The sequence below is a fragment of the Microcaecilia unicolor genome, chromosome 9 (assembly GCF_901765095.1).
Source record: "Microcaecilia unicolor chromosome 9, aMicUni1.1, whole genome shotgun sequence".
Lineage (NCBI taxonomy): Eukaryota > Metazoa > Chordata > Amphibia > Gymnophiona > Siphonopidae > Microcaecilia > Microcaecilia unicolor.
This window is the reverse complement of record NC_044039.1, coordinates 110,771,164-110,792,247: the sequence shown is the minus strand read 5'-3', so window position 1 is coordinate 110,792,247 and position 21,084 is coordinate 110,771,164. Positions and strand designations below refer to the sequence as shown.

General features: G+C 46.0%; 1 protein-coding gene across 1 annotated transcript in view; it reads right to left on the bottom strand.

Moving 5' to 3' along the window:
- Nucleotides 1–21,084, bottom strand: part of BAZ1A (bromodomain adjacent to zinc finger domain 1A) — a 763,171-nt gene that overhangs the window by 294,493 nt on the left and 447,594 nt on the right. Inside the window, 1 exon segment of the mRNA XM_030214053.1 lies at nt 12,790–13,014. Coding sequence (XP_030069913.1) covers nt 12,790–13,014 — 225 coding nt within the window.

Below are 21,084 nucleotides of genomic sequence, written 5' to 3'. Positions count from 1 at the left end.
GACAGGGAAAAGCAAGGTAATATGTCCACATCCACGGGGGCATGGGTAAGGCAGGGAAAGGGCTGACCTATGTGCCTTCAAAGTGAAGCTGCTATAACCTCTAACACCCCGGCTAACAACTGGTAAGCCAGGAGCCACCCCCCAGGCAGATTTTTGATGGAGCTCGAAGAAGCTGCAGCCACCCTGCTTAGGGAGATAGAGAATACTGAAGAGGCAGTGGAGCTGGCTGGCCATGAGGCACTGTGAAAAGTTGAGTGCTCTCTATCGCCCCCTGCTGGTTGATGGACACAACCCATAAGTAATGGCTTCATCTGCTTGATGACAAGGAATGATGTGATTCACAAGTGAGAAAAGGTGAACTGTGATGGGGGATAACAAGAAGTAGGATTGACCAATTATGGTGTATTGAAGATACTTGTTCCTTGATTGCACTATATAAAAGGGAGATCACTTAGGGGTGGGTAGGACTACAGAGTAAGAAGCTCTGTAAGTGAAAAGACAGATCTATTTTTTTAAAATAGGATAGAATAGAAGAAAGTAAAGTCAGCAGTTTTATTCTGCCTTGCCTCACCCTATGCCTGGAACAATCTTCCTTTACCCATACGCCATGCCCCCTCCCTACCCATCTTCAAATCTCTGCTTAAAACTCACCTCTTCAATGCTGCCTTCGGCGCCTAACTGCTCGAGAAATATAAAATGCCCCAATCTATCCACCCTATCAGATTAACTGTTCACTCGTCCTCTAGATTGTTCACTTGTCTTTAGATTGTTCTCTTGTCTTTTAGATTGTAAGATCTTTGAGCAGGGACTGTCCTTCTATGTTTAAATTGTACAGCGCTGCGTAACCCTAGTATCGCTTTAGAAATGTTAGTTAGTAGTAGTAGTAGTTATCAGTTAGATATTAAGAGCAGGACACAGGTAACATCAGTTTACAATCAAACCAAGTCTGAAAATGCCCAGCTTAGCTCAGACAGCTCTCAAGGTAAACCAAGTGTTTTGTTTTTTTTTCTTTTACCACACAGCTGTATACAATTGCTCCTCCTCCAGAGGTACCAGTCTATGAGTCACCAGATGCTATGTAACCAAATTGACTGGATTAAGTCTCTGGCACAGAAGGTTCAAAACACTATCTAATAAATGCACCTTTAAGAAACCAGATTCACCAGATTCTATGTAACCAAACTGATTGGATTAAGTCACTGGCACAGAAGATTCAAAACAGTTTTAATGAAACCACCTTTAAGACAATTCCAGCATAAAAATATGAAATCACAATGGAAGAACAATTTTAAGTTATAGCTAATAGGATGAAGACAGATTAGAAACTTTCAGAGGTCAGACCCTTTGCAAGTGAAAAGCCAGGTCTATTTTTTTTTTTTAATAGGACAGAATAGACAGAATAGAAGGAATGGATAGTCAGAAGCTTAGCTGAAATTGGGTGGCGGAGCAGTTGGGGGGAAGAGGGGGTGGTGGTTGGGAGGCGAGGATAGGGGAAGGCAGACTTATACGGTCTGTACCAGAGCCGCTGATGGGAGGCGGGACTGGTGGTTGGGAGGCGGGAAATACTGCTGGGCAGACTTATATGGTCTGTGCCCTGAAAAGGACAGGTACAAATTCAAGGTAAGGTATACACATATGAGTTTGTCTTGGGCAGACTAGATGGACCATGCAGGTCTTTTTCTGCCGTCATCTACTATGTTACTATATGCATAGAGGAATCCTGTGCAGCTGTATACAATTGCCCCTCCTCCAGAGGCAAGTACATAGGATCTCTACAGGAGTGAAAGGGAGAGTAGATGGCATGGATGGGCAGACTGGATAGGCCATATCGTCTTTACCTGCCTACATTTTTCTCTGTTTCTAGGAAAGGATTGGATGATTACCCTATATTATAGGTAGGGAGATAAATTTAGTGAAAATGAAAATCCTCCCTAGGCTTTTGCATTTTTTTTCAGTATGTCCCATCTAATACTGCCCAAGGAACATTCAATATGATTAATGGTATATTATCTAAATTCATTTAGCATATGAAGACCAAACAAGTTTAGAAACCCTTTGCATTCTATGCAGAACATGAGACTACCCAATCTTAAGCTTTATTACTGGGCAGTTCACGTCAGGATTTAATGAATGGTTCTTGGATGCATCTTGTCATGGGGATCTTAGGGATAACCGCAACTGTGACCCCCTTGTCAGGGTCAGGATCTCAGCCAATGGTCATGTGGTGCACACTGAGAACTTTGCCTCCAAGAAATGACCTCAGTCAATTTCAGCAGTGGCAATTACTCTAGTAGTCCTTGATACTAAGCCTCCTCACACTAAGGATGACTTTGTCAAACACCCCTGTTCAGGCACTGCTTCTGGCTGGCACCTCCTTTCCTTAAATAAAATTCAAGCTCTAGTACTCCCTTGGCATTAATCCGCTTCCCATATGACAAAACCTACTCAGTGAGCAGGCATTTGGAAATACGCAAATTAGGCACTCCTTATTGCCTAGACTTATGCAAATCAGCATAATCAGCAAAGCCTCCACCAATCAACTCTGTGGGGTAATTCACCTTCAACACAATTTTCTTGCACATACCAATGTGAAACTGAGCCCTTCCTCTGGAGTACTAGGGACTCAAGATAGCCTCCTCCCTTTGGCCGGACAATACTTCACTATCACCTTAGTCCTGTCCTCCTCCCCTGGCTGTTAGTCTTAGTCCCAAGCAACCAAGTCTTTACTCCATAATTGCAGTACAACCAAGAGTTGTAATATTCCCCCACAGTAATCTGTTAAGGTAAGTACCTTTTCTTCTTAGGAGTCCACATTCTGGAATTCTCCAGTCATTCTATCCATCGTCTTCCTTCTGCTCCTGCTAGGGAGCACTTTTAAAGGTCTCCAGGCTCCGAACCCCTCCCTTTACTTAACTCCCCACCTATAGGGACACTGGCCTCCACCCCTTCCTCAAAATGGCAATGACCCCCTCCTTTCCTGATAGGTCCTGCATCTGCAAATTCTTAAAGGGGAATGTTATTCTTTTTCAGATGTTCTAGGCTTCCTCCTGTAACCACTCTGAGATACAACACCACCGGTGTCTATCACAGTCTGGAATGGGGGCAGAGAATATTCTGTACTCCTTAAAGCCATCATGTTTCTATGTTTCTTTTGTAACATCAGGAAAAGGTCGAACCTTGAGTCTGAGAAAGCTCTTCTCTCTATTTTGAAAAAATAGTTTCATTAACCAGTTTTTGTTTGGTGACAGAGCCAACGCGGCGGCTATCAATGTAGATGGCATTACTGATTCACTATCTGGGGCTTCCAATATCATCGAGATATCCAGATCTGGATTATTCTGGGATGCTGAATATTTTATAGGTAAATAATATATTTGTGTAAATGGGGGAATTAATTCCTCCTTAACTCCTAGTATCTCCTTAATGTATTTTCTACTACTACCACTATAAATCATTTCTATAGCGCTACCAGTCGTACGCAGCGCTTCACAATTGAACATGAAGAAAAGACAGTCCCTGCTCAAAACAGCTTACAATCTAAATCAGGACAGACAGACAGGACCAATAAAGATAAGGGTAAGACAGACAGAAGGACACACAGGGAAAGGGACTATTGAAGAGAGAAAGACAAGATAAAGGTTACGAGCAAGTGACAAGTTAGGAGTCAAAAGCAGCATCAGGTAGGCCTTTAGCCTGGATTTGAAGGCGGCCAGAAATGGAGCTAGTCGTAACAGCTCAGAAAGCCCATTCCAGGCATAAGGTGCGGCGAGACAAAAGGAATGGAGTCTGGAGTTAGCGATGGAGGAGAAGGGTGCAATTAGGAGAGATTTGCCTAGTGAACGGAGTTCCTGGGAGGGAGTGTAGGGAGAGATGAGGGTGGAGAGGTAGTGAGGGGCTGCAGAGTGAATGCACTTATAAGTCAATAAGAGGAGCTTGAATTTTATATGGAAACGGATAGGAAGCCAGTGAAGTGACTTCAGGAGAGGGCTGATATGGGCACAACGACTTTGGCGAAATATTAATTGTGCAGCAGACTTTTGAACAGATTGAAGAGGAGAGAGGTGGCTGAGTGGAAGACCTGTGAGAAGCAAGTTGCAGTAATCTAAGCGAGAGGTGATGAGAGTGTGGATGAGGGTTCTGATAGCGTGTTCAGAAAAGAAAGGGCGGATTAACAATAATTTACAATATTTTCATAGCATTTCTCTTGGTAGTGTCCCAAATTGTTTAGGAAAATTCAAAAATCTAATATTATTCCTTGTCACATTTTCCAGAAATTCTGTTCTCCTTCTAAGTGTTGTTAAGTCCTTTATCATTGTCTCTTGGTATAAATGTAACTCCTTAATTTCTTTTTACATTTCTTTATGTTGGTTCGTCAATGATTCCATCTTGGTATCCGTATCTTGTGTCCATTGATCAAGACTAGCTAAATCTTGGGTAATTTGTTTTATATGTGGGTTTAGGGATTTCCCCAAGTCCACAATCAAATTCCAAACGGTATCCAGTGTTACTTCTCTGGGTTTTTCTAGTACAGGAAAATTTAAAGTTTTTACCTCTGTGCTTGAAATTAAGGAAAGTTGTTTCTCTGTTTCCTTGCAAGTCTCCACCAATTCCGGCTGAGTGGTAGATGTTTGTTCCTCCCTCTGGCTGTCCAGATCATCTATGGGTCCAGCTGCCTCCGTGGATCTTTGTTCCTCCCTTTCCCCGCTGTCCGCACCATTCGGTAGCGAAGCATGAGGTTCCTGCGTTGGAGTACTAGTCTCAGAGGGTTGAAGGGGAGGGGCTCTGCCATCGGAGCTGAGCGAAAGTTCCAGCCCTAAAGTCGCCGAGAAGTCTCCATTCACCCCCGGACAACAAGCGGGCTTCCTCCCGATGTAGTGAGTATCTGGGCTCTCTGAATATAATTTTGTATAGTAGATTGAAGAGGAATTCTGCCGTGGAGGAGCTGCGGAGGCAGGACGGCCCCTTCTCTTCGGCATCGTAAGCAGGATTCAGAGAGTCCTCAGAAGCGTCCAGCACAGGCGGCAGCCATCTTGAATCCGATTCCGTGCAACTTCGCTTTATCAACAGAAAAGCAAGAGTTTGCTGCCATACCCAACAGTGATTCTAGAGCTCAGGACCACCTCAGTGTTACATATAATGTTTGTCAGCCCAAAAGTTAAAATGGGTGGAGGATCACCGATTGTTAGCATCTTCGGACATTAATTAGCAAAGGGGTGGTACAGCACTTCTTAGCTAATGGCTGTATTCTGGGCTGAAGACTATCTAGTCAGTAGTGTTTAGTGAAGTTATATACTGAGGCCCACATAGTTGCTTCACAGCTATTTTGCAGAAAAGTTGTCCTGAGGGAGGTTTGCCACAAAAACTGATTTGGCTTGTAGCTAATAGGCTCTTATCTTGCATGGTGGTTAACATTTGATTGATTACAGCAGTATGTATGCAATCTGAGACGTAAAGGGAAAAGCATGTGCTTTGAAGCAGGTCTGCCTGGGTTACTGGGAATATAGCAGGTATTCTCCGAGGACAGCAGGCTGATTGTTCTCACATGTGGGTCAATGTCTGCGTCATGCCGGGAACCGGAGTTTTGCAACAGCAAAACAAAAACTTTTGCCAGAGTCTTCTGGCGAGCGTGCAGCAAAATGCACGGTCTGACTTTCCGCCCGCCGCACAAACGCATCTCCTCAGTTAAATCAAAAAGCAAATGAAATAACAAATCCAAAGGGGAGGAGGGAGGGCTTGGGAGAACAATCAGCCTGCTGTCCTCAAAGAATACCTGTTACAGTTAAGTATCTTCGCTTTCTCCGAGGACAAGCAGGCTGCTTGTTCTCACATGTGGGGTATCCCTAGCATCCAGACTCACTCAAAACAATGAACATTGGTCAATTGGGCCTCGCAACGGCGAGGACATAACATAGATTAACCTGAAACTATACACAGCTAGCTGAGAGTGCAGCCTGGAACAGAATACAAACGGGCCTAGGGGGGTGGAGTTGGATTCTAAACCCCGAACAGATTCTGCAGAACTAACTGCCCAAACAGACTGTCGCGTCGGGTATCCTGCTGAAGGCAGTAGTGAGATGTGAATGTGTGGACTGATGACCACATTGCAGCCTTGCAAATCACTTCAATGGAAGCTGACTTTAAGTGAGCCACCGAAGAAGCCATGGCACTTATGTTATGAGCCGTGACATGCCCCTCCATAGTCAGCCCAACTTGGGAATAAGTTAAGGAAATGCAATCTGCTAGCCAATTGGAGATTGTGCATTTTCTGATGGCGACTCCCCTCCCATTGGGATCAAAAGCAACAAACAATTGGGTGGACTGTCTGAAGGGCTTTGTCCGCTCCACGTAAAAGGCCAATGCTCTCTTACAGTCCAAGGTGTGCAAACTCTCTGACGCTCCACCTACGGCGTCCCTGATTGGCGAACCCGGGGGATGACTCCGCCTGTAGGTCGGGCAGAGCCTATCCAGGGACGCTGCTAACTTCCCCGGGCCGGATTGGTGGCTTTGCGTTCTGAGGGCGAGATGGCGCGATATTTAAACTTAGGAACCAAGGAACCTCCTTGCTTCCGGTTCTGTTGCCGATGCAGGACCCGTGCCTTGCTAGCCGCTATCCTAAGACTGTGCTGATATTCTACAGGATTGCTAGCCGCTATCCTGTGCTGATATTCTACAGGATTGCTAGCCGCCCTTGCTAGCCGCTATCCTAAGACTGTGCTGATATTCTACAGGACTGCTAGCCGCCCTTGCTTGCCGCTATCCTAAAACTGTGCTGATATTCTACAGGACTGCTAGCCGCCCTTGCTAGCCACTATCCTCAGACTGTGCTGATATTCTACAGGATTGCTAGCCGCCATTGCTAGCCGCTATCCTCAGACTGTGCTGATATTCTACAGGATTGCTAGCCGCCCTCGCTAGCCGCTATCCAAAGACTGTGTGTGTGGACTACTAGCCAGGTCAGTCCGTCAACCCCGTGGTTCCAGCAGTCCTGCTGGCCGCCTGCAGCTGGGGGCTCAACCCTTGGTGAACGGCGGCCGCCGCGGGTGAAGATTCGGGGTTGCACGGCTGTCCTCTGAGGTCCTTTTGGCCCTTGCGGGACCTAAGGGCTCACCAACAAAAGACAAGGCACAAAGGGGAGGTGGGCGAGTTGGTGAGAACAATCAGCCTGCTGTCCTCGGAGAATACCTGCTACAGGTAAGTATCTTCGCTTTCTCAGAGGACAAGCAGGCTGCTTGTTCTCACTGATGAGGTATCCCTAGCCCCCAGGCTCACTCAAAACAACAAAAGAAGATCAATTGGGCCTCGCAACGGCGAGGACATAATAAAGATTGACCTACGAAGAAACATCGAACTAAGAGTGCAGCCTGGAATAGAATAAAAATAGGCCTAGGGGGGTGGAGTTGGATTTTAAACCCCAAACGGATTCTGCACCACCGACTGCCCAAACTGACTGTTGCGTCGGGCATCCTGCTGAAGGCAGTAATGAGATGTGAATGTGTGGACTGATGACCACGTCACAGCCTTGCAAATATCTTCTATGGTGGCTGACTTCAAATGGGCCACTGACGCTGCCATGGCTCTAACACAGAGCCGTGACATGACCCTCAAGAGTCAGCCCAGTTTGGGCGTAAGTGAAAGAAATGCAATCTGTTAGCCAACTGGTAATGGTGCGTTTCCCAACAGCGACTCCCCTTCTGTTGGGATCAAAAGAATCAAAACATTTGGGCGGACTGTCTGAAGGGGCTTATCCGCTTCACATAGAAGGCCAATGCTCTCTTGCAGTCCAATGTATGCAACTGACGTTCAGCAGGACGGGTATGAAGACAGGGGAAGAACGTTGGCAAGACAAATGAGTAGTTCAGATGGAACTCCGACACCACCTTCAGCAAGAACTTAGGATGAGTGCGGAGGACTACTCTGTTATGATGAAATTTAGTTTAGGGAGCATGGGCTACCAAGGCTTGAAGATCACTGACTCTACGAGCTGAAGTAACAGCCACCAAGAAAATGACCTTCCAGTTCAAATATTTCAGATGGCAGGAATCCAGTGGCTCAAAAGGAGGCTTCATCAGCTGGGTGAGAACAACATTGAGATCCCATGACACTGGTGGAGGTTTGACAGGGGGCTTTGACAAAAGCAAACCTCTCATGAAACGAACAACTAAAGGCTGTCCAGAGATAGGCTTACCCTACACACGGTAATGGAAAGCACTAATCACACTAAGATTAACTCTTTCGGAGTTGGTCTTGAGACCAGACTCTGACAAGTGTAGAAGGTATTCAAGCAGGGCCTGTGTAGGACAAGAGCGAGGATCTAGGGCCTTGCTGTCACACCAGATGGCAAACCTCCTCCATTTAAACGAATAACACCTCTTCGTGGAATCTTTCCTGGAAGCAAGCAAAACTCCTCAGCACTTTTCCAGCACCTTATTCTGGCTCCCTCCAGCCTCTCTCCATTGTGCTAGTGCTGCTCATTTAGTTTCTGGCCCCTCAGACTGCTGCACTCTTCCGTAGGGGGTGTCCTTGCCCTCTCACCTCCACCTTTCCCTAGTCCGGTGCTCCAGCTCTCTTTCTGATCTCCTCTGCTGGCTTCCTCCGTTTTCTCCACTACCGACTTTGTTCCACGTGGGGGGGAAGAACAACGCCCGTCTGTCTCACCGCCTGCTGGTCTCCGCTACTCTTCCCACACAGCTCGCTTGACTCCCCGTCTTTCAAGTGCGCCGCCAGCTCTCACCGCTCTCAGCACGTCCCGTTTCAGGTCTCTCTTTGCCCCGCTCCGCTGTCTCTTGCTCTACCCGCCATTTTGGATCGCAGGCTGCTGCTCTTCGGTCCCGCCGCTTTCTCTTCTCCCGCTGGGCGTGCGATGTTTGTTCCACCCGTGTCCCCGCTCTCCCGCCAGATGTACCCGGCTATCTGATCGTCAGGGAGGCGGTCTGGCGCCCGCGGGTTCGGGAGCCTCACTCGGGGTCAGACGGAGCTCACTCCGTGGCGGCCATTTTCTTTCCCGGCTCCACCGGAAGTCCTCTTTTTTCTACTTTCTATGGATGTACATTATTTATGAGTTAGGTGTGAACATCCTATGTTTGGTTCATATGTTTACATTACTTTTAACATCATAGGTCTGTCTTTTTTATGATGTTTGATTAATTATGATGTTTGTTAACATGCTAATGTTTTGTACTATGTATGTGTTTTGTACTGTTTAGGGACTCCTCAGGCAGGCCAGAGTGGCCGAAACATGACTCGTGTCGAGTTCAGGTTTTAGAAATAAACTCTTGATGTGAACTCTAAGTCAATTACAGTTTTTTTGTCATCATCTATCTTGTTTCCTTTGCTGTGACTGCCACAGGTGAAATCTACTCAAAATGTTGTTTTGCAGGATAAAATGAAATTATATTGTCAAAAATTTTGAAAATTATATTAAAGGACTGAACTTGAGGTTATTGAATTTTCCTTGTTCATACAATTACTAAAGAGCCATTTTATAGATTTTTGAAAGAGGTCTAAGTATAAAGAGTCAGCTTGGCCACCTTTGAATAAAATATATTTTATTCCTATTTCTTCTAAGAAGCACAGTTCCAAAAGTACAAAGATTAGGGGACACTCAAGGAAATTGCACGGAAATACTTTTAAAACAAACAGGAGGAAATATTTTTTCACTCAATGACTAGTTAAGCTCTGGAACTCTTTGCCCCTATCGGACTGACCGTTCACTTGTCTATTAGATTGTAAGCTCTTTGAGCAGGGACTGTCTCTCTTTGTTAAATTGTACAGCGCTGCGTAACCCTAGTAGCGCTCTAAAAATGTTAAGTAGTAGTAGTAGTAACTTTGGACAAGTTTTTGGAGGAAAAGTCCACAGTCTGCAACTGAGACAGACACGGAGAAGCAATGAAACGTATCATGGAATGTTGCCATGATTTGGGTTTCTGCCAGGTACTTGTGACCCGGCTTGGCCACTGTTTGAAGCAGGATACTAGGCGAGATGAACCATTGGTCTGACCCAGTATGGTTACTTATGTTGTATGCTAGCTAAACCTGATCAAGATGATCTTTCCTCTGATAGTTTGAGCCTAATATTCTGAAGACTTCTGCAGAAGAAATTATATCTCGTGCTACTCCTTTGGTTTCCTTTGTATTTCTACAGGACAAGGAAGCACTTTTGCGCCTTTTCTTTAGATTGAAGGACTGTAATTTTATGAGGGAGAAAGTTTTCATTTTCCCTGATATTTCTAAATGGACTCAAACTAGACATAGGAATTTTATGGCTTATCGCCAAACAATTTTGGATTTGGGAGCTACCTTTCAACTAAGATTTCCTTGTAAATGCTCGATTTCCTTTAATAATGTCACATATATTTTATTTGAGCTCTCTCAATTACAGTTCTTTTTTGAAGGTAAAGGGATAGTGTCATCTTGATCACTGGTATTTAACATCTTTAGTGTGGGTACAAGAAATCATGGATAGCATTTATCATGCAGCTTCTTTTGCTATTAGTACGTCTATCGTTTTCTTGACTTTCTCCACTTGGTCTCCCTTATTGTGGACTATTATTCAACACAAAAATGGAGATATTTTTGTTTTCCTCAATGCTGGAGTTATTATTCATTGTTTTCTTTGCAAAGTTATTTTTGTCATAATTAATTTGAAATTCAATTTTAAAAAAAGTAAGCCACTATCATATGCCTTTCCCTTTCAGAATAGATTATTAAATTATAAAACCTATCAAGGAATAAATCTTACATATTAATATCTTTGGTAGTCTGGAAATTTCCTCCTGCATTTTTCGGTTTCCAGTTCAAGTAGAACCAAGTTTTTCTGAGCTATAGTGTTAGAAGCAGTGGTGTGCTGGTAAATTTTTAACAACAGGCTCTCTCCCCAGTCCACCTCGGCGCCCCCCCCCCCAAAATTGCAGAGCTGGCTATAGCCGGGGGGGGGGGGGGGGGGGGGAGGGGGGGCAATGCATTACTCTCTCCAGGAAAAAAATTTAAATGATCCCAGGTTCCAATCTAATTCACGTTTAATGTGGGATAAAATGCCATAAATAAGTAAATAAATATAAACTTTTAATGTTGAGCACCTGATTCTCAAAGTGAACATATTCCAAACGCTATAATGAAAATAAAATGATTTTTTTTCTACCTTTGTTGTCTAGTGACTTTTTCTGATCATGCTGGCCCAGTATCCGATTCTGCTGCTATCTGTCCTCTTAACTCCATTTCCAGGGCTTCCTTTCCATTTATTTCTTTCCTCCTTTCTTCTTCATTTCTGGTCCTCAGCTTCTGCCTATTTTCTTCATCCATGTGCAGTTTTTCTCCTCTCTTCCTTTTCCCTCATCTCATCTCCTTCCTCACTCTTCTCTGCCCTCCATCCATGTCCAGCATTTCTTCTCTCTCCCCTGCCCTGCATGCACCCATACCCAGCGACCCTCCTCTGCCCTGCATGCACCCAGATGTCCAGCAATGACCCTTCTCTCCCCTACATGCACCCATGTCCAGCAGTGACCCTCCTCTCCCCTGCATGCACCCATGTCCAGCAGTGACCCTCCTTTCCCCTGCCCTGCATGCACCCAGATGTCCAGTGACCCTTCTCTCCCCTGCATGCACCCATGTCCAACACTGACCCTCCTCTCCCCTGCCCTGCATGCACCCATACCCAGCGACCCTCCTCTGCCCTGCATGCACCCAGATGTCCAGCAGTGACCCTTCTCTCCCCTGCATGCACCCATGTCCAGCAGTGACCCTCCTTTCCCCTGCACTGCATGCACCCAGATGTCCAGCAGTGACCCTTCTCTCCCCTGCATGCACCCATGTCCAGCAGTGACCCTCCTTTCCCCTGCCCTGCATGCACCCATACCCAGCGACCCTCCTCTGCCCTGCCCTGCATGCACCCATGTCCAGCAGTGTACCCTCCTCTCCCCTGCCCTGCATGCACCCATACCCAGGAACCCCCTCCATCCACCCATGCCCAGCAGCGACTCCCTTTTCCCCCCTGCCACCCCCTCCCGAGTTGTTTCGTGAATTCTTCTCCTCCCTCCCACCTTCCCTCCCGATCCGGTCCCTCACCGCCCGCTTGTTTTTTTAATTCTTCGGGGCAGGCAGTCTTGCCTGCCCGCTTCCAGCGCCGACTGTCCTCCCTTGCCGACTCGCGCTTCAAAATGGCCGCCGAGACTTCAGCCTAAGTCTCGGAGGCCATTTTTAAAGGGCGAATCGGCAAGGGAGGACAGTCAGCGCTGGAAGCGGGCAGGCAAGACTGCCTGCCCCGAAGAATTCACGAAACAAGCGGGCGGTGAGGCGGATCCGGAGGGAGGGAGGAGAGCCAGAGCCGGCTCGCTATTTTCAACAACCGGGTCGCAAGCCGGAAGAAAATTTAACAACCGGCTCTTGCGAGCTGGTGCGAGCCGGCTCCAGCACACCACTGGTTAGAAGCCTTCATTCGCAATTACAAGATTTCTTCCATGCCCAGAGGCTGTGAATGCTGCCTCCACATTATCCACATTTTTTTGCCAGCCTGAGTTGCAGAAACTGGGTTCACTAAACAAGTAAAGGTTTTCTGCAAGGCAGTGCACAGCATTACAACTGAGACTGGTACCAACACTAACAATTGACAAATGTTCAAAGTATTAATGTCAACTCCCCCCTCCAAAAAAAATATCAGCTAAGTACCTCAGCCAGATCCAGTAAGATATTAGCACTGACCTTTTTCACATGCACTAAAGAAAACTGTAAAGGCCTACAAGTTATGGTCAACTACAGCTATCACTTCAACTGGCGAGTTTTGGGTTTTTTTTTTACCTGGTGTCAGATCATACACCAAAGTGCTGGAGAGTTTCTTTAACAGGGCTGGATTACTGAGTCTCAACTCCATACATGCATCATCTGTGGCATCAAAGCCTCCCCGCTTCTGATATCGATACTTTGCATTGGCAGATGTCACATCAGCACCTGATGCCAAAATGTGAAGTCTGAGAATTTCAGAGACTGTGCAGCTATCGAGATCTAAGCTTTTCAAAGTGCAACCTGAAGAAATGTAAAAAGCAAGAGTAATTATAACCTAGAAAAACAATATGCATAATCTTTTTTTTATTTTTTGCTGCTGCTTACTGACTAGGCATGGGAAACATAAAAGACCAATGACACTGCTATAGTCTGCTAAAAAGCAGAAGATTTAACTCTTAACAACTGCTTCCTTCCTAAAAAGCTCAGCACTTTCCAACAGCTTGGGCACTTCAGTTAAACTTATGCAACATCTTAACAACATTTCAGCATTCCCTCTCCATAAAAATCTCTTCAAATGGAAGTTTCTACCTTTCTATACTTACCTCCTGAAAAAAATTTAGGTAAATACAGGGTGGGATGGTTCTGTTCCTGTTACTGATTAGACAAATTCAACAGGTGAGAAAAATTTTCTACTGACACTTCAGTCAGTACTTAAGGTAGTCCTCTCATTAGTGCCACAAGTACTCAACTTCTAACATTTTTTCCTACTCTCCTTTTATCTATTTGCATTAAAGGTATCTTTACATGTATCTGCTTAAAAACACAAAGTAAATTAAGCAAAAAACAACATAATGGAACCAGAACAGGTATATATTATTTCTTTATTGGGATTTATTAACCACCTAATATAAATAGACTCACCCAAGGCACTAACATAAAACTTACAATTTTGTTAGTAACGTAATAGTGAAATGACCAAATATAAACATAAATACAATAAATGAGGTAAACTTAGAAATACGATGTCAGAAGAATACAAACCTAATAGACAGCATGGAAAAACATTCAAATAACACAGATATAGCTAAGTTAACTTGTCTGTAGCAGCAGTTATCCTAGGACAGCAGGTATATATTCTCACATGTGGGCAACATCGTCCACACAGCCCAGAGCAGACCTGCCAAGTGTACTGTCACTTTAAATCTTTGAGGCAGTGCCCCCACTGCGCATGCGTGGGATCCTTCCTGCTTGATGCTCAAGAGTCAGCCCAGCTTGGGCATAAGTGAAGAAAATGCAATCTGGTAGCCAATTGGAGATTGTGCGTTTTCCGATGGCGACTCCCCTCTTGTTGGGATCAAAAGAAACAAACAACTGGGCGGACTGTCTAAAGGGATTTGTCTACTCCACATAAAAGGCCAAAGCTCTCTTGCAGTCCAAGGTATGCAAACTGCTTTTGCCAGGGCAGGTATGAGGACAGGGAAAGAATGTTGGCAAGACAATTGACTGGTTCAGATGGAACTCTAACACCACCTTTGGCAGGACCTTAGGGTGAGTGCGGAGAACTGTGATGAAATTTGATATAAGATGCATGTACTACCAAGGCCTGAAGCTCACTGACCCTATGAGCTGAAGTAACAACCACCAAGAAAATGACCTTCCAGGTCAAGTACTTCAGATGGCAGGTATTCAGTGGCTCAAAAGGAGCTTTCATCAGCTGAGTGAGAACAACGTTGAGATCCCATGACACTGGTGGAGGTTTGAACGGGGCTTTGACAAGAGCAAACCTCTCATGAATCAAACAACTAAAGGCTATCCAGAGAAAGGCTTACCCTCTACACAGCGATGAAAAGCACTAATCGCACTTATGGTGAACTCTTATGGAGTTGGTCTTGAAACCAGACTCTGATAAGTGTAGAAGGTATTCAAGCAGGGTCTGTGTAGGACAAAAAAGAGGATCTGGGGCCTTGCTGTCACACCAGATGGCAAACCTCCTCCATTTGAAAGAGTAACACCTCTTCGTGGAATCTTTTCTGGAAGCAAGACTCGGGAGACACCCTCTGAAAGACCCAAGGAGGCGAATTCTAAGCTCTCAACATCTAGGTCGTAAGAGCTACAGACTGGACATTGGGATGTAGAAGCAACCCCTCGTTCTGAGAGATGAGGGTTGGAAAACACTCCAATCTCCACGGTTCTTCGGAGAACAACTCCAGAAGAAGAGGGAACCAAATCTGACACGTCCAAAAGGGTGCAATCAGGATCACTGTTCCGCGGTCTTGCTTGAGTTTCAGTAAAGTCTTCCCTAGTAGAGGTATGGGAGGATACACATACAGAAGGTCTGTCCCCCAATGTAGGAGGAAAAGCATCTGACGCTAGTCTGCCGTGGGCCTGAAGCCTGGAACAGAACTGAGGGACCTTGTGATTGATCTGAGTGGCAAAAAGATCCACCGAATGGGTGCCCCACGTTCGGAATATCTTGCGGACTACACCCATGTTCAGTGACCACTCGTGAGGTTGCATTATCCTGCTTAACCTGTTGGCTGGACTGTTGTTTACGTCTGCCAGATAAGTGGCTTGGAGAAACATGCTGTGACGGCGAGCCCAAAGCCACATCTGGATGGCTTCCTGACACAGAGGGCGAGATCCGGAGCCCCCCTGCTTGTTGGTATAAAACATGGCAACCTGATTGTCTGTCTGAATTAAGATTACTCGGTTGGACAGCCTATCTCTGAAAGCCTTTAGAGCTTTCCAGATCACTCTTAATTCCAGGAGGTTGATCTGCAGACCATTTTTCTGATAGGACTAGGCTTCCTGAGTGTGGAGCCCATCTACATGAGCTCCCCACCCCAGGAGAGATGCATCTGTCGTCAGCACCTTTCATGGCTGAGGAACTTGGAATGGTCGCCCCAAAGTCAAATTGGATCGAATCGTCCACCACTGAAGAGAATTCCAAAAATCAGTGGACAACTGGATTACATCCTCTAGATCCCCCGCAGCTTGAAACCACTGGGAAGCTAGGATCCACTGAGCTGATCTCATATGTAGACATGCCATGGGCGTTACATGAACTGTGGAGGCAGTGTGCCCCAGAAGTCTCATCATCTGCCGAGCCGTGACCTGGTGAGACACTCGAACCATGGACACCAGGGACAGAAGGTTGTCTGCCCTTGCCTCGGAGAGATAAGCTTGAGCTGTCTTGAGTGTTCAGCAGAGCTCCAATGAATTCCAATTTTTGGACTGGGGTGAGATGGGACTTGATAATTTATGACGAACCCGTAGCTCCAGCACCTGAATAATCATTCGCATGGACTCCAAAGCACCTTCCTTCGAGGTGCTCTTCACCAGCCAATCGTCGAGACAAGGAAACACATGCACTCCCAGTCTGTGTAGAGACGCTGCGACTACAGGCAGGCATTTTGTAAACACACTGGGCGCAGACGTCAGGCCAAAAGGCAGTACAAGTACTGAAAGTGCTGTGTTCCCAGCCGAAATCGAAGATACTTCCTGTGAAGTATCGAGATGTGTGTGTAACCATCCTTTAAGTACAGAGAGCATAGCCAATCGTTTTCTTCAATCATGGGAAGAAGGGTGCCTAGGAAAACCATCCTGAACTTTTCTTGGAGTAGAAATTTGTTCAGGGCCCTTAGGTCTAGGATGGGACGCATCCCCCATTTTCTTTTGCACAAGGAAGTACCTGGAATAGAATCCCAGCCATTCTTCCCCTGGTGGAACGGGTTCAACCGCATGGGCCTGTAGAAGGCCGGAGAGTTCCTCTGCAAGTACCTGCTTGTGCTGGAAGCTGTAGGACTGAGCTCCAGGTGGGCAATTTGGAGGCTTGGATTGCAGATTAAGGGTGTATCCTAACCGGACAATTTGAAGAACCTACTGGTCTGAGGTTATGAGAGGTCACTTCTGGTGAAAAAACATTAACCTCCCCCCAACCGGCAAGTCTTCCGGTACGGACACGTTTACTGAGGCTATGCTGAACTGGAGCAAGTCAAAAGCCCGTCCCCTGCTTTTGCTGGGGAGCTGCAGTGGCCTTAGGCGAATGCTGTTGATCAGAATGAGCGCGCTGGGACTGAGCCTGGGCAGGCTGCAGAGAAGCAGGAGTGTACCTTCCCTTCAAAAAACCTCCTAGATGACCAGCGGGAGAGAGAATCCATAGCATCAAAGATCCTCTACTTTCTCACCAAAAAGGTTATCCCCCAGGCAAGGAACATCCGCCATCCGCTGCTGGACCGAATGATCCAGGTCAGAGACACGCAGCCATGAGAGTCTGTGCATTACTATACCTTGGGCAGTGACCCTGGATGCTACATCAAAAGTGTCGAACATACCCCTGGCCAGGAATTTTCGACACGCCTTCTGTTGCCTGACCACCTGGCAAAAAGGCTAAGCCTGCTGCATCAACCAAGCTGGACAGTTGTCTCACCAAGTTCCGCAAGTGAACAGCTGGTAAATCTGGATCTTGGCACCGAGCATAGCGGCCTGATACGTCTTCCTCCCAAAAGAGTCCAAGGCTCTAGATTCTCTGCCCGGGGGCACCGAAGCATACGCCGTAGTGCTCGGCTCTTTTGAGGGCGGAGTCCAGCACCATGGAATTGTGAGGTAGCTGAGACCTCATCAAACCAGGTTCACCATGGATCCGATATTGGGATTCAGCTTTTACGGGATCAAAGGATTACACAGAGGGAACAACCAATTTCGCAAAAGGACTTCCCTCAGTACATTATGCAAAGGAACCGTTGCAGCCTCTCTAGGTGGAGGAGGATAATCCAGGGCCTCTAGCATCTCAGCGCTGGGTTAATCCTCAACCTCCATAGGGAAGGAAATAGATGCAGCCATTTTCCGGACAAAGGAGGTAAAGGATAGACTCTCCGGTGGATAAGGTCTCCTTTCTGGTGGAGGGGAAGGTTCAGAGGGAATCCCATTGGACTCGTCAGAAGAAAAGTACCTGGGATCTTCCTCTTCCTCCCACAAACACTCATCTTCAGTATCGGACAAGACATCCCTCAATGCAGTGCGAAACTGAGCCTGTCTCAACGCTGAGAAGCGATGTCCTCGATGACGGTGAAGAGAAGTCGACGCCCGCCTGGACTGCGGTGAAGCTTCCTCCACCGACGTCGAAGGGGAGTCGACCTGGGTGGCAGCCGACACCGATGCTTCAGGCGGCACCGAGTTTGGGGACCTCACCACAGGAGAAGAGCCAGATGCCGCTGGAGCAGACAGTACGGAAGGCGCAAGCACCCCCGACACTGAAGCAGACTGGTGCAGCAATCCTTCCAGAAGCTCTGGAAGCAGGACCCTCATGCACTCATTGAGAGCCTCCGTTGGACAAGGCTTCGGGGTCGGTAAAGGAGCCGGTGGCAGAATCTGTCGAGGCTCGGGAACAGGTACTGGGCTGCCAGAAGACCGACGCATCGGCACCTCCTGAGGGGGAGCGATCCTCTCGGCGCCGATGCATCTCAGATGTCGATTCCCTCGACACCCAGGAGCTCCCGGCACCGTATGTCAAAGGAGAACGATGACGGTTCTTCATCGCCTTCGCTTGGTGGCCATCATTGAGACTCCTCGGTACTGATGAGGACATGGAATCCGCCTCCTCGGGGCGGGTTCGACGAAGGTCGGTCTCAGGGGGCCTGCATAGCAGGAGGCCTCGAGGCAGGTGGAGATCCACTCAATGCCTCACTGCTCCCAGCGCGAATTGGTTTTTCAGCAGCCATTACCTCCGCTCCCAACGTCAATGCCGCCAACCTCGGTACCTCAGTCAATGATGCTTTATTGGCTGAGTCCCTTAATGTTACCCAATTAGAGAAAGATCTCAGAGTATATCACCATTAATGACAACAGGGTGATATCTTCAGGGACAATGTGGGAGGGCCTTAAAGCAGTTATTCACAGGAAAGTAATTACGTTACAGCCTATTTACGGCGTCAGGCTAGGGCCAAGGCCAAAGCCCTGCAACTGCACCACAGACGCCGCAGAGTCCTCACTTAACTCAGCTCACAGATATCGGCTTTGGAGTAAGTACACACAGGAAATCCAACAGGATAGCATTTAACATTCAAAAAGGAGGCTATGATAAAATTAGAAAAACGGTGAAAAAAAACTTAGAGGAGCAGCTAGCTGCAAAGGTCAAAAATTTACATCAAGCATGGATATTGTTCAAAAATGCCATCCTGGAAGCCCAGGCAAAATATATTCCGTGTATTAAAAAAATTAGAAAGGAAGACCAAATGACAGCCGGCACGGTTAAAAAGTGAGGTGAAGGACTTATTAGAGCTAAAAGAAAATGGAAGAAGGAACCAACAGAAAATAATTTAAAAAAACAGCATAAGGATTGGCACATCAAATGCAAAGCACTGATAAGGAAGGCAAAAAGGGACTTTGAAAAAACGACTGTGTTGGAGACAAAAACACATAGTAAAAATTTATTTATGTATATTAAAAGCAAAAAGACAACAAAAGAATTGATTGGACTGCTAGATTGATTGGACTGCTAGATAACCGGGGGTAAAAGAGGCATTCAGGGAAGACAAAGCCATAGCGGAGAGATTAAATGAATTCTATGCTTCGGTCTTCACCAAGGAAGATTTTGGAGATATACCGGTGCCAGAAATGGTATTCAAAGCTGATGAGTCAGTGAATGAAATCTCTATAAACCTGGAGGACGTAATGCTGCAATTATATATATTGAAGAGCAGCAAATCTCCCAGATGGTATTCATCCCCAAGAATGGATAGAATTAAAAAATGAACATGCGGAACTATTGTTAGTAATATGTAATTTATCTTTAAAATCAAGCACGGTTCTGGAAGACTGAAGGGTGGCCAATGTAACGCCGATTTTTTAAAAAGGTTCCAGAGGAGATCCAGGAAATTACAGACTGGTGAGCCTGACATCAGTGCCGGGCAAAATGGAACAGACTATTATAAAGAACAAAATTAGAGAGCATATTCAAAAGCATGAATTAAAGAGACAAAGCCAACATGGATTTAGTGACGGGAACTCGTGCCTCACCAATATATAAAATTTCTTTGAAGGAGTGAACAAACATGGATAAAAGGCGAGCCAGTCGTTACTGTGTCTGGATTTTCAAAAAGCATTTAACAAAGTACCTCATGAAAGACTCCAGAGAAAATTGGAGTCATGGGATAAGAGGTAGTGTTCTATTGTGGATTAAAAACTGGTTAAAAGATAGAAAACAGAGAGTAGGGTTAAATGGTCAGTATTCTCAATGGAGAATGGTGATAGTGGGGTTCCCCAGGAGTCTGTGCTGGGACTGCTGCTTTTTAACATGTCTAGAGATGGGAGTAACTAGTGAGGCAATTAAATTTGCTGATGACAAAGGGTTATTCAAAGTGGTTAAATCGCAAGAGGATTGTGAAAAATTACAAAAGGACATTACGAGACTGGGAGACTGGGCAGATGACGTTTAATTTGAGCAAGTGCCAAGTGATGCACGAGGGAAAGAGGAACCCGAATTATAGTTACATAATGCAAGGTTCCGCATTAGGGGTCACTGACCAGGAAATGGATCTAAATGTCATCATTGATGATACAATGAAACCCTCTGTTTAGTGTGTGTCTGCGGCTAAGAAAGCAAATGGAATGTTACATATTATTAGGAAAGGAATGGAAAACAAAAATGAGGGCGTTATAATGCTTTTGTATCGCTCCATGGTGCATCCACACCTCAAATAGTGTGTTCAATTCTGGTCACCGCATCTCAAAAAAGATATAGTGGAATTAGAAAAGGTGCGAAGAAGGGTGACAAAAATGATAAAAGGAATGGGATGACTTCTCTATGAGGAAAGGCTAAAGCAGCTAGGGCTCTTCAGCTTGGAGAAAAGACGACTGAGGGGAGATATGATAGAGGTCTAAAAAATAATGAGTGGAGCGGATAGACGTGAATCGCTCATTTACGCTTTCCAAAAAAACTAGGAATTGGAGCACACAATGAAGCTACAAAGTAGTAAATTCGTTGCCAGAGAATGTAGTAAAAGCAGTTAGCTTAGCAGGGTTTAAAAAAAGGTTTCGATGGCTTCCTAAAGGAAAAGTCCATAGACCATTATTAAAGTGAACTTGGGGAAAATCCACTGCTTATTTGTAGAATAAGCAGCATAAAAAGCGAAGTTTCTTACCTGAAGCAGGTATTCTCTGAGGACAGCAGGCTGGATATTCTCACGTGTGGGTGACGTCACGTCGGCCCCCGGAGGATTTTAGCAAAAATTCATAGAAGTCTCTTCTGGAGCGTTCTACTGAGCAAGGCGACTGCACTGCGCATGCACAAACACGATTTCCCGCTCGTCACGCGGTCACGCTCCTCAGTTGAATCCAATAGATGAAAAGAAAGACAACTCCAAAGGGGAG